The sequence below is a fragment of the Bradysia coprophila genome, chromosome II, assembly GCF_014529535.1.
Source record: "Bradysia coprophila strain Holo2 chromosome II, BU_Bcop_v1, whole genome shotgun sequence".
Taxonomy (NCBI): Eukaryota; Metazoa; Arthropoda; class Insecta; order Diptera; family Sciaridae; genus Bradysia; species Bradysia coprophila.
The window spans coordinates 11467083-11480426 of NC_050735.1; the positions used below are offsets into that span (position 1 = coordinate 11467083).

At 35.8% G+C, this 13344-nt stretch overlaps 1 protein-coding gene across 2 annotated transcripts in view; it reads right to left on the reverse strand.

Moving 5' to 3' along the window:
- The window catches only part of LOC119073049, a 243173-nt gene that overhangs the window by 158282 nt on the left and 71547 nt on the right, over window positions 1-13344 (reverse strand). For both annotated transcript variants that reach the window (XM_037178363.1, XM_037178364.1), the window contains exon 3: window positions 6268-6480. In XM_037178363.1, coding sequence (XP_037034258.1) covers window positions 6268-6480 — 213 coding nt within the window. The remainder of the gene's footprint in view (window positions 1-6267; window positions 6481-13344) is intronic.

Sequence of the window (13344 nt, forward strand, 5' to 3'; positions counted from 1 at the left end):
GAAGACTTAACTACGTTAAAGTCGTTTAGAGACACGTTCTCAAAAAAAAAAGGATTTTTGGTGGGTGCATCCATGTTATACGCGCATGCATTCTTCCATTTATTTTTGTGTGAAACGGTTCAATGTAATAGTATATTACTTCCGAGGTTCCAAGTTGTTTTTTTGATAAGTGGGGTGTTACAGCCCGACCCGAAGGGGAGGGCTGTATTCCCCACTTGTCAAATAACAACTTGGAACCTCGTAAGTACAATGCTTTACGTGATTAGGCAATGTAAATGAAAATGAAACATGCCGTAACACGTAAAAGTATTTAAATTAGATCATTTTACGTCAGTCAGGAAACGTTAGGAGAGCGACGACGACTGCGGTCTCAGCAATAGAGTTTCACGCTAAAAGACCCCTCGCTGAATTGTATTACTTGTCTCCGGCTCAGGACACATCCTTCCCCATCATAAGTAACCAAATTTTCCCACATATTCGCAGTGTACTATTGAAACTTCAGCAACAAGACATCTCCCCGTAGTCTCGTCAGAAAATATCGTCAATTCGATTAAAGAATTTCCAAGCAATAGCAAGGAAGGAAGCGTATAAGCGAGATATCCAATTTATTGTCAAATGAGTAATAAGGAAGGCAGAGCTATATTTGCAGGAAATAATTATTTCCTCGTTAATTTCTTCAAACCATAGTCACTGCAAGAAAATATATAACTTGACATCATGCTATTTCACCACTTGGGCAAAAGCAAACACTGGTTACATAACTCAGAGGTCTGACTTTCTCAAAATATCCAGTTAACTACTGACAAGAAATTAAGTGCAAAATTGCATATAAAACTTCGTTTTAATTCGAAAACCTTAGTCAACAACCTTATAATCAGCCAGGAAAGAAAAATATCGTTAACAGTTGTTACTCGATATAAGTACGTACATCTCTCGGTACTCATTACAGCCGTAATTCTACTCAAAATTCGATAAATTTCGCAATCCATACGTGAGGTTATTAAGCCAAATATTACGGATGTTCTTTTTTGGTAAATAAAATTCCTTTAATCGGTTTCATGTAACAGGAAAATTGAATTTAAAAAAAACTTAACAATCAAATCAAAAGCAATATGAATTTTCGTCTGATGATCTGATTATAAGGTAGACATCAAAATTAACAAGACACAATAAAATAAGCAATTACAATTCATATCAGTGAACGAACAATAATAACAACAACAACAAGACGAAAAAAAAGTCCAGTCTAATTGGTATGCCTACCTCATCATGAGAAACGGTCGTATTTAACTTAACGCATTGGCTACATGCCAATTTTCATGTGCGAGCACGTATTATCCAAGCTCCTCGATACATTGGTCATTTATCTGTCCGATCAGTTAGGTTTTTTTTTTGTTCGTCTTTATATTTTTACGCATCAATAATGCAGTTTACAACATGCACAAAAAAGTCTCAGATTTTCTTCATAAAGACAAATTCTGCATATTAAAACTTCGTTTAAAATTAAATACTTTTAGCGAGAAAATAGTTGTGTATGGGGCTGCTTGGGAGATAATTTATTTCAGTGAAGGAAATGGTGATTGTTGATTTAGTAACTACTGAAGGTCTAAGAAAATATAAAGTTTGTTTTTTCAATAAATAATGCACCTTTTCTAAACGGCACTATCCACTTGCAACAATGAGCGTGAGTTACCAGATGTGAGTCGGTTTTTAAAAAAAACCTCAACTTTTGGTTGTCGTTCGGTCTTTGGATCGAATCGGACCTTTAAGCTGAAAACACACGAGCAATTTCGCGTTCCTGGGATGCTATACTGTTTGTACCAAAGACAAAACAAGGGAATATTTAACATAATTTTCGGTCTCAGCAATGTAAAATTGTTCGTGTTTTTAACGAAAGGCTGGTTAAGTCTTTCAACAAAGATTTTCCAGCGGCCGAAACAGCACCTTTGTCTAGATATGAAAATCACTAAACGATATAATTATTGGGTAAGGGAAGAGCAATAGAGCAATAGACCTCTGTTAAAGAAATTAATTATTTTAATGTGTAGGCATCCTGTACGTTGTATTTACATTGTCTGCGATGAGAATGTAAATGAAACTTACATGTTAGGTTTTTCGATGATTTACATGCTATGCGCGATCATTTACATGCGCTGGTCGGAAATTTTTCGATGATTTTGTTTATGTTTTCACTTCACACAAACAACGACATAAATTAGAATCTACACAGGCAGAACTATTTTTTGGTACACCTGCCATCGATAACATTAGGAAAACACTAAAATCACACTGAATTTATAGTTTAAAACAACAAAATCAAAAATTTTGCACTGAAACTGAGAATGACAACAACAAAGAAGTCAATTAAATATAGCCGAAATGGCGTGCACAACCGATGCCTACTAAATGAATAGTAAATTTTAGTGCAAAATGTTTAGGAGTGAAAAGGTTCCGAAATGCTATTTTTATGCAAAATTGTTTCGTAGTTTTCATCTTAGACAATGTAAATACAACGCACAGGATGCCTACACATTAAAGAACAGTACAGAAGAGCACACAAACATCGCACACATGTATTACTCATTTACATAGGCTCTGCTGTAATCTACTATTACGCGACCCTTAAACCATTCAGTACATATATTACGGCTCGCTGATGTGATTACTTTTTATGAGCGGAAAAGTTCAGTATTCGTTTCTGAGTAACTTCCTTATAAGATTACCCATCCTCAGATAATAACTAAGTTAGTATGTTAGTGTTAGATTACCTTTCCATCAGTGATAGACTATAACACTACTTTATCTGCCTAGAGCGATAATCTCGATGTTGTCACTGTAGGACAAATTTGCTTTTCTCGATATATCTCTGTTCGCGGAAGATAAAATAGCGTATGCACTTTCGGGTCGGTTCATAACTTCCAAATCGTCAAAATAAACATTTTAGACAGATAAGCATAGTCTACTAATAACAGCACCATGTCTCACCTTTATATTGAACAGCAGCAATAAAACAAAAGTAGAACATTTGATAGCCTAAATTTATATATACCAACTCACTAGTGTAGAGTTTGCATATCCGAGCCGATGATACAACTACACTTGTCAGAAACAGTTAACAAAGCAAGTTGTACAATGCACAAAGAACCTTACGAGTGAGCTGGATATGTTCAAAAAGTGGTACTACCTGCCCCATGCAAAAATTAAAAAAAATAAAATGCACCGAAAATAGTCCACATGTGATGGATCATTTTCGCAAGGGTCACATTGCTATGTAATGGTCAATTTTCGCATAGGGTAGGTAGTAAATATTAATTGCAATCACAAGGTAAAGAGAAGTTAGTTCAATGCTACAGATAAGTAAAAAATCTCTTTTTAGTTTCATAATTGTTTTCAGTCAATAGACCGACTGAGATAACAGGACACTTACACAATTGTAAAATCGAAGTGGAAAGTTTCATACTTCGTATGTAAAGCCAGATTTATGGTTCAGGTCAAACAGTGGGTAAAGTATCATTTCCTTCATTGTTTAACACCGAAGCCAAAAGTTGGTTCTAAACAAGTTTCTATACCTGATAGGTATTACAAGAATTCCCCGCAAATTGTTAACGAAAACGATGTAATTTATATTGAATAACACCGAAAAAATCATATAACCTGATGTCTAATCGTCAAAAGAAAAGAAAATAAAATTCCCACAAAGTCGTATTACTCTCGGGTACAATTGTAGTGTGTACTGTCTCATTATATCCGATATTTTCTTTCATCTGTTTGTCATATTTCAGATGGAAATAGATAAAAACGCCTTTGCGAGTGTTGTACGACGAAGAAAGAAAGAAAACCAAAATCTGTTAAATGTCCAAAAGAAAGGAATTCAAATCACGAATTTCAAGTCAATTTCTTTCTTTCTCGGTTCGTTTTATAGTTTATCAAAAACAAATCACCTTCTTTTGTGCATTTTACACTTTCAATTGCGAATTTATTAAACAATAATTTACACAATGATTAGAGGCTGTGTGTAGCTTTTTTTCCCCGTTATTGTATATACCTTCATTATTACGAATGTCGAATGTGTAATCGCAGGTTTCATATCGATATATATACGATATTGAACCCTACAGACAAAACTGAAATGATATAAAAGTGAAACAAAAAGTGATCGTGATATTTGATGAATTTTGAGATTACGAAAAAAAAAATTATTAAATTCACTGCGTGTAATCTCGACTGTTGTTTTGTTTAATAAAATGCCATACAGACAAACACGAGCAATAAAAATTAAATAAATATTTTTTTCCCCGAAAGGTTTTTTTGGTCAGTTAAATCATGTTGTTCAAGACGATAATAAAATTGAAAGCCTATCCGTGGATACGAATAAAAGTTATTCATTCGGAAGATTAGCACAAGATTATTCGAATTCAGCAGATTTCTTTCGCTGATATGTGGTGTTATGCATTCGTGCACTTTGTGCAAAGTATTACCAGTAGTACATTTGCTCTGTAACATTATTAGGAACATGTTGTTGCACAAAGAGCAAAAAAAATATGTTCCTGTCCATTCGGAGAAATTCTGCATTATGCCTACCAATGTGGAGTTGATTACATGTAATACACAGCTAGTTTATAGACTAAGTAAACAGCAGAAATTCGGTCACTGGTCACTCCGAAATCTTAGGTAACGAAACGACAGATCAGCTTGCCAGGTTAGCTTCTAGTAATCACCTATGGCAGAAACTTATAGTCGATTAGAGAAACACCAATATCGCTAATCAATGACATCTGCTCAATTCAGCAAGACAGACGACTAACTACATATCGATCAATAAGAATCACGCCAGGTATTGTCGGACTCTCATCTTCAAGGGACACTGTGCCTAAATAAGAACATGTCTGCTATTGGATCTGACCTTAGTTACACCAGTTGCGGAGAGGTTGAAACAGCAGAGCCCTTTCTCTCAGTTCACGAAAGCCTTGATGGAGTCCTTCGGAGCTTACCATCTAAACAGGCCCAATCGCAAACTCGAACTCACAAACTAATATCATTGTTCATTCATTCAGAATAGTACGTACGGGTCGGCCGTTGCCGGCACAATTCTGTTTTTCTTCGATGGTTGATGGTCTTACACCGTTCATCGAAAATGCACTCATACACCTGAGGTGATGCCATGTTTACAATACGGCATTACATACAGAAACGCCTTAACTTTATTTGCCAGCGACAGATGACTCGCGCGACTCTCTTAATAAGGTAAATTTAAATGCTTTCTCTGATCAAAATCATAAAATACAAAATTATTTTATTATATTCTCCGCGTTGAGTGTGTAGAGGAACTGAAGCTCCGGACGGCAGAGAAAAAAAAATCATTTTTTTTTCACTGACTTTAAAGAGCATAACATACGGATCCATTGTGTCCACCAGTTCCAGCACACGGCAGTTTAAATGGTTATGCATTGTTGTTAATAACAGGCCGTAGAGTTGTGTCTTTATAAATTAATTCTAATAAAAATTATGTGCAGCCGAGAGATCGGCTGGTCGTGAACAACATAAATTAAGCATTTATGCCATGCATTGTGTAAATGGTAGTCATGCAAATTAAACGAGAAGACAAAATAAAAATGATCTAAAGTCCACCGGGCAATTTTACAAACGTGATATTATGCGGATATGTTTGAACAACAAAATTGCATAAATTATTCGTACAATTAGACCGACCACAAAGGAGTCCATGTCTAGAAATATGTTACTTTTGGTTCGAATCATCACATCATTGATTAGCCGCATTTTTCTCATCACATGGGTATACAACAGGGCATTGGTGCAAGAAAATTGTAAATATTGCCAACGTTTCCATCAAACTTAATTATATCCCTGGGTTCTGATGGGAATTCGGGCGATTCCCGAAGGGCCTTTCGGATTTTTGTATGAAAATTCTTAATTTTCTAACTTCTCATTTCCATTCTAAGTACGCTGACAAGGGTGAAATACATATAATGGCTACATTTGATGGAACGGAAATTCCAATTAAAAAAAAAAATATTTTTTGTGACTCAGATTTAAAATTGTCAACGTTATTTACCGACACAAGATATTCATCCCTTCGACCATTAAATTTTTTATGGATATGGTCAATCGACCAACACAAAGCAACATGACCATCCCATTAGGTTGGTATGATAACAAAACTAATATTTATTTCGAGAAACACGTAAATTTATACAATAAAGTGTCGTAGACATTCGAGGCATGTAAGGTTCAAACTACGCTACTCACCGTTTCTGATGTACAACACGATGTTTTAGCTGCATCAATAATGGTAGCCGCTGGCGCCAAAAAATCTTCTTCGAATTTTGTCAAGTCTCCATGAAATGTACAAACTAGCAGGTCACGTGCCTGTCGGATCAGTACGGGTCTTGTATGTTCCAGATACTCTGGATACAAGTGACCAAGGTATCGATCGACCAAATTAGCAACTCCACAGTTTGTCTGGAAAAATTGAAGGGAAACAACGTAAGTGGATGGATTTAACGGGAACGAGAAAATTGTGCAAAGTTTTGGGTTAATCGTTTACATAAGCCGTAGGTTTACATTCAATATCATTCATTCAATCGTTAAGATGGAGAGATTATTCAAATTTACTTTCTTTCAAAAGTTTCTCGAATTACTTAAGATACAAGGCTGAACATTGCGAAATTTCTTAAAAACTTTGGCTAAAGGCTCCACAAAAAATCTGCCTCCAGACCAATCATATGCATAACAAATGACTGTAAGACCATTCAACACCTCATTGTTTTAATGTCAGTTTTATTAACTTTTATAATCCGAGAATAACATGAATCAACACAAAATAAATAAGATACCGCCGTATGGTTGCTGCTTCGTTTTTTTTTACTTTGAAATTTATTTATTTTAAAATTTCCTTTGGTGTATGTATGAAAAGATTCGCGCATTTTAAATACCTGTACAAGTACGTATACGCATTATATGTGAGAATAAATAAACAATCTAATTAACTTGTTACAAATCTTGACACAACAAAGAAGTCAATTTATGGTAATCAAAATGGATATAGAGAGATATGCATGCATGCAATCAGATTTTTCATTTTGATACATTTTCGGTTTTTTTGATTAAGTATACCTTGAATGCGACGGTCAATTTTCAACGCATTCATTGCATAAAGGCAGTCTGATTAAAGCTTTAAATTTAAATAAATTGAGTAGAGTATAAGAGGTCAAAGCAGAAATTCAAAAAGAAAACGTCATGGATTGAAGGTTACAGTTATGTAACTTAGAAAGAAATATTTGAAGGTTTTCGAAATTTTCTTCACTCACATCCTACACAAAATTCTACAAATCCTATCATAGCACTGCTCCTAGCAATCGTCCAATAAATTAATTAATTACCTGACCAGAACCCGAACCTGATCTTAGCCTGAATTAGTATTACAGGCTTATCAGGAATCGGCATTGAACCTGAATTTATAATTTAGGGTTCGACTGGAATCTACACTGAAAATTGTCAGAAGTGTTGCAGAAATTATGATGTTTTCAAGACTAGATTCAAATCGAACCCGAAATCTTTAATTCAGTTTCAAGTCAAAAACAGATCGATAACGAAATCTTAAACTTAGATTCAGGTCAAAAATCGGTTCAGATCAACCAGAACTCAGTAAGGCCAGTCCGAACCTGCTCCCAATCATAGCTATTGATCCTTGTTTTGACGTCTGCTCAGTCTATGCATTTTATAGTTATTAAAAATTATTTTTAAAAAAATGCCACATCTCAACAGGATATGCTGACAGTGTCAAACAAATCTCGGAAGGTTTTTATACCTTTCTGCATGTACAGGTCTAGCGAAACATAAACGGAATGCAAAAATGCAAAATGATTTACTAATCATTTGATCACCGAATTTGCTCACACATGCGGGTCTTGTGATAAACATAGAAAATACTTTTGCACTTAGAAGAAAATTCTCAAATTCGTTGAAAATCCCCAACAAATGCATTTCAATTTCAAGAAAAACCTAAAAAATCCTCGAAAATACTGTAAAAATTCTTGAAAATCCATTGAAATTGAGAGAAAATCCTTGAAAATACACGATTATCTGTTTCTTCTATTTTCTGCCGAATAGTCACTAACGCTATTCAGGAAGGTAACTGGGCTAGAATTTTCGGAACGATCATATCGGATTCGATTTGATTCAATTGACCTTCCAGCATCCTCATCATTTCCATACTCTTAATTTCAACAGCAATTTTGACAAACTTTCACGACTTCTCACTTCACGTCACATCCCAATCTTTGAAGTGTATACTCTCGGAATAATTCTCACGCAAGGAAATGACTTTTTGTCTTTTTTCATACAACACCATTCATCATTATAAAATGTTTTATATTGAAAATAACAATCAATTCCAATGCATAACATACGTTTGAGTGGGTTGTGGAAACTGAATTGTTTCAGACGGTTCGTATTATATTAACATGACCTATTTTTCACTAAAAATACATAAAATATTGAAGAACCAAAATCTTGAACCGCCATCTCAACGACTCTCATTAAATAAACTTGATGGAAATAAGGTGAATCAATGTGATGCAACGACAAGGAATTGTCTGTGTGTACCATGCTCTCTCGTTGCTTTTGATATGGATGAAGTAATTTTTGAATAAATATTGTATTTTAAAGTGTGGTACCTCGTAACATGCTCCAATCAGTGACGACGATATTTAATTTTAATAAAATTTCATATCACAAGCAAGTGAACACGAAAATTGCATCATAACCGAAAGTCTCTGTTAATTAAAAAGTACTTTTCGGTGCTTTAATCAGAACACAAATAAATTAAAGTCATTGACCATTTATCTCGTCCACGAAAATATCATTAATATTTTTCGCATTATAACGGCTGGTTCTTTTGTAATTTTGCATAAAATAAATTAACTTTTATCCACAATCCTTAAAAACAGTTTCACCTGTTTTGTATTGTGCACATTTGTAAGGAGAACGTAAGCACCATTTTACGGTTACGTAATTTAATTACATCGCAAATTGACGTTACATCATGTGGCTCAGATATGGCGCTGTAAGTTATTTCAAAAATTTGAAGAGGTTTCTAAATCAATTATTTTAACCCTATATTGTCATCATACACCACTTAGGGTACCACCAACGGCATTGCTAACCAACGACTTATTGATAAACAAAATCCTTGTATGTACCGACGTTCATTGGATAATTATGTCGTGATTTATCGATGGCACGTTAATCAAAATATAGGCGACTATGCATGTAATACAATACAGCAATCAGACAAAATAACTCACTGCTTCCATTGTGTTTACATCCAAATACTTCTTTGAGGGGTGTCATTTCACCATACAATACCCACTCATCTTAAGTAAGTGACTTACTGTAAGTCCGATCACAACTATCATCATCAATGTGAACCGGACACGTATGAACTTCGTAACAATAGAATGTCGTTTACTTTTAGAATCACTCACGTCCTCTTATATACGCACCGAACGCATGCAGGCAATGTACGACTATAAACAATGTCTAAACATAATGAAAAAGTGTGTTTTAAACCGTGGACAACTCTTTCCGGAGCACAAACACCAAACAGAAATGATTGCAATGGAAAGGCAGTAATAAATTAGGTTTATGTTGGTGTTCCCACAGTCACTTTTTAATATTAGAAACATATTTTTGGCATCATCACTATAAGGTATTACATCGCAACAATCCATATGAATCCATTTCCTGTCGAAACACACAGCAACGCAGTTTTTTGGTTTTGTAATAAAGCGGCGTACGTCCAGTTTACTATATACTAATATTGCGCAATATAACGTAAGCAAGGATGAACAGAAGAAGTTATGTTGATTTGAATAAACGGGTCGCCCGTTTAAGGTCTATGGTGTTGGATGTTAGTATTGAAATGACTAAGAAAGAATCGTACTTGATCATGCTCTATGTTAGTGTTCGAGTAGCAATGTCGACATTTCCTCGATATGCGACGAATAAACGTTGGAAATATCAAAGTTCTGAAGGAACAGGTTAGGACCACAACGTTTGATATTAGACCCAAGTAAATAAGTGCTACTAACTGTCATAAAATCAAATTTCGGCATAGAATTTGATGAACCTGTATTTCTAAAGCCATTGGGATGCGATGCGAATATACTTCTTTCAGAGTACATTCATAATTTTGGGCCCCGAGAAACCATGCATCGCACTTCCCTGTTCAATGTATCTTCCCAAATGAAGCATGGACGACCAACTTTAAATTTTTGTTTGATTTTGTATCTTCGTGTCGCTCGCAGAATGTGATTGTTTGGCCTCCGTTCAATGGCTCGATGATAACGAAGACGATGCACAATGACCCGTTTGACTATTGTTTTATTTCACAGAATGGTTTTTGCTTGTATTGTATTATCGAAGGCTTGTCCATCGCGGTATTGGATAGAGATTCGTATTATCTGTCGTTCCATATTTCTTAAAGAAATCCTGTTGCGACGAGTCATTGCTGATGCCGTTAAACCATACGTTGCCATTGGTACTATGTTACTTTTATATCAGCTCAGGATCAGCTCAATTGAAGGATTATGTTCTCGTAAAAACGGCAGCAATGAATGAACTTATATGCCATTTTGATGCGTTCTCGTACAATCATAGGTCGGTTGAGGCTGTTGCAGATTTTGATAGAACGGAGAAAAATTACGACGACGACCTTATTTTGTTCATAAATAAATTCGCAAAAAAGCTGCAATGATGGGTGACTATTCGAACGATGAAGAGTATCAACCACCACCGAAACGAATAAAAGTCTCTGCCGAAGATATCGAACCCCTTTGCAATTCTAATTTCAGTGATGAACGGATAGATGAGGCACAGCACCTCAACAATTTGATCGTTGTTGCAAAATCCGAAAATTTCGGTCCGGTTAGGCGGAAAGCAAACGAGCAATTTTGCAGTGATGCAATCGACGATTATGCTGCGTTTTCCATTGTCATTTCATATTCACCAAAGGCTAAAAAATGGAAAACGCACCATAATTGAAGATACCATCAACGCTAAATTGCTCGTGTACTTTCGGCCTTAAGAAATCATCGGATTTTCCGTTTTTCGGATAATTGGCTCAACTTTGCTTTTAAAATAGGTTTGTTCCAAGCCCATTTGAATTGTCAAATTTCATCCATAGAACCATAAACTCAATAATATCTCTGTGTAAATCGCTTAGGCGACGTTGCTCGATTTGTATGAAATATAACGAAAGCGACGTTGCTGTGGATGAAATTGTCGTTGTTCGGGTTGTCAAAGTTCGTGTTTACAGTTACTTGGAACAAAGCTATAGTGTGCCTTGTGTTGAAAGTGCGTACTAAATAGCCTCAATACGAACAACACACACTCTACGGATAATAGCGGCAGAGTGAAATGACACAAAATTATATCGGCTAAATTTGAAGTTTTAGGACAAAATGATGTATGGACGATTTGTTCATTATCAAAAATAAATCCATACATCACTTTTCGATTGGACCACGGGAACCACCCGCAACCACCTAGAACCACTTGCAAAAATCAAGCAAAATTTCGACTCTATCCGTAGAGTGTGTGTTGTTTGTATTGAGGCTATTTAGTGCGTACAATAAAAAAGAGGCGTGGTTAACGTAAATGAAGTGATTTTAGTCTAAGAATCTTCTTCTTTTTCTAATCGTTCACTGCGACTTATCATTATTCTACAATTTGTTTAAAGACACCTTCATTCAGTGTTCTGCTCTTGGCGTGTGAGGAAGTCTACTAAAATCAGACTTTTTTCGAAGTAATACAATAAAACATCTTACCAAAAAAAAAATTGAAGAAAAAGTGAATAGTGAATCCAGTTCATTTTTAAATTTTTGGACGATTTTCTTATATTGAGCAAGTAATAATGGGTTACGATTTGGAGCGTTTCGTTGGCGGTGCAATAGAAAGAGAATTGCTTTGCCAAATTTGTGCCGCAGTCCTGGAAGATCCATTGGAAACGCCGTGCGAGCACTTCTTTTGCATGGCATGCATGCATAGATGGCTTGCAGTAAATGAGATCTGCCCGATCGATAGACAGCCATTACTGGCGGCCGACCTAAAACGACCGAGTAGATTACTTCGTAATCTACTCGCTCAACTGGACATTAAATGTGATTTTGGTAAGTTTTCCTAAATTTTCTTTTTAGAAGTTTTAAAGTTTGTCATAACGCAACTTATTTTCGTTCTTTTTTTCAGCCGAGAATGGATGTAATCACATAGTAAAATTGGAGAATTTGGAGAGCCATCGGACCGGGTGTGCTAAAAATCCGGATGCGGTGATTCGTTGCGACCAGGGATGCAGCCTACAAATAAATCGGAGTGACCAGTCCCGTCCATGTGTTCATCATTTCCAGGATAAAATTAATAGTCAAGATATGAAAATACAGGAACTATCGAATGCGTTGATCGATCAACGAGCGGCAAATGGTGTGCTCAATGACGAGGTCGAAGAACTGAATGAATTCGTTTTTCAACTAGAACAGGACATTGAGAGGCTTACCGGGACACCAACTAGCAAAGTGCGGTTCCTCTTAAATGTAAACGTGGCCATAGTTTGGAAAACATTTGAAAACATGAAAACAGATCGTAGCAACGGCATCTTGGAAAACGACGACAGAACTAACCAAGCGGTTGCACAGTTAGCTCATTGTTTAGAGCCATCTCATCCAAGCTTTGGTTTGTGCGTGTTGAACATAGGTCGCAGAGGTCGCAGTGGTTCTCTGATTGGAATTGGATTGGAAGAAGGCTCGGAATTCGATAGCGGATTCGCTTATTTAAATGACGGGAAAATATTTCTGGACGGAAAAATACTACACATTGGAGAAGCTTGGGAAGAGGGTGACTATATTTGCTGCGACATCAAATTTCCGGTGAATGCCGATACGATTCGCTACATTTCTTTTTTTAGAAATTCTAAGGAAGTTTTCACCATTTCTTCGGAACGAGTTCATGCATTGTTGCCAACTGTTTGGCTTGGACCTAGTTAAACGACATATTCTTAACAACATGCAAGTGTAAAGTAGGCATCGGTAATTTTGTGATCGATTATTGATTTAGTGTTTTATCGTATGAATTCTTGATCTCGGAGCCCAAATGTAAAAGAAATCCATTTCAACTGTAAGATCTTAAACACTAAATTGTAATTGATAAGGCTGTCTTACTGTATTAATAGGAAACCAAATATATGTGTAAAGGTTGATTGTTGTAAATAAATGGTGAATTAAGAGATTAAACTGATCTTGTTCTTTATTTTAAGTCCTACCAGGACTAAAT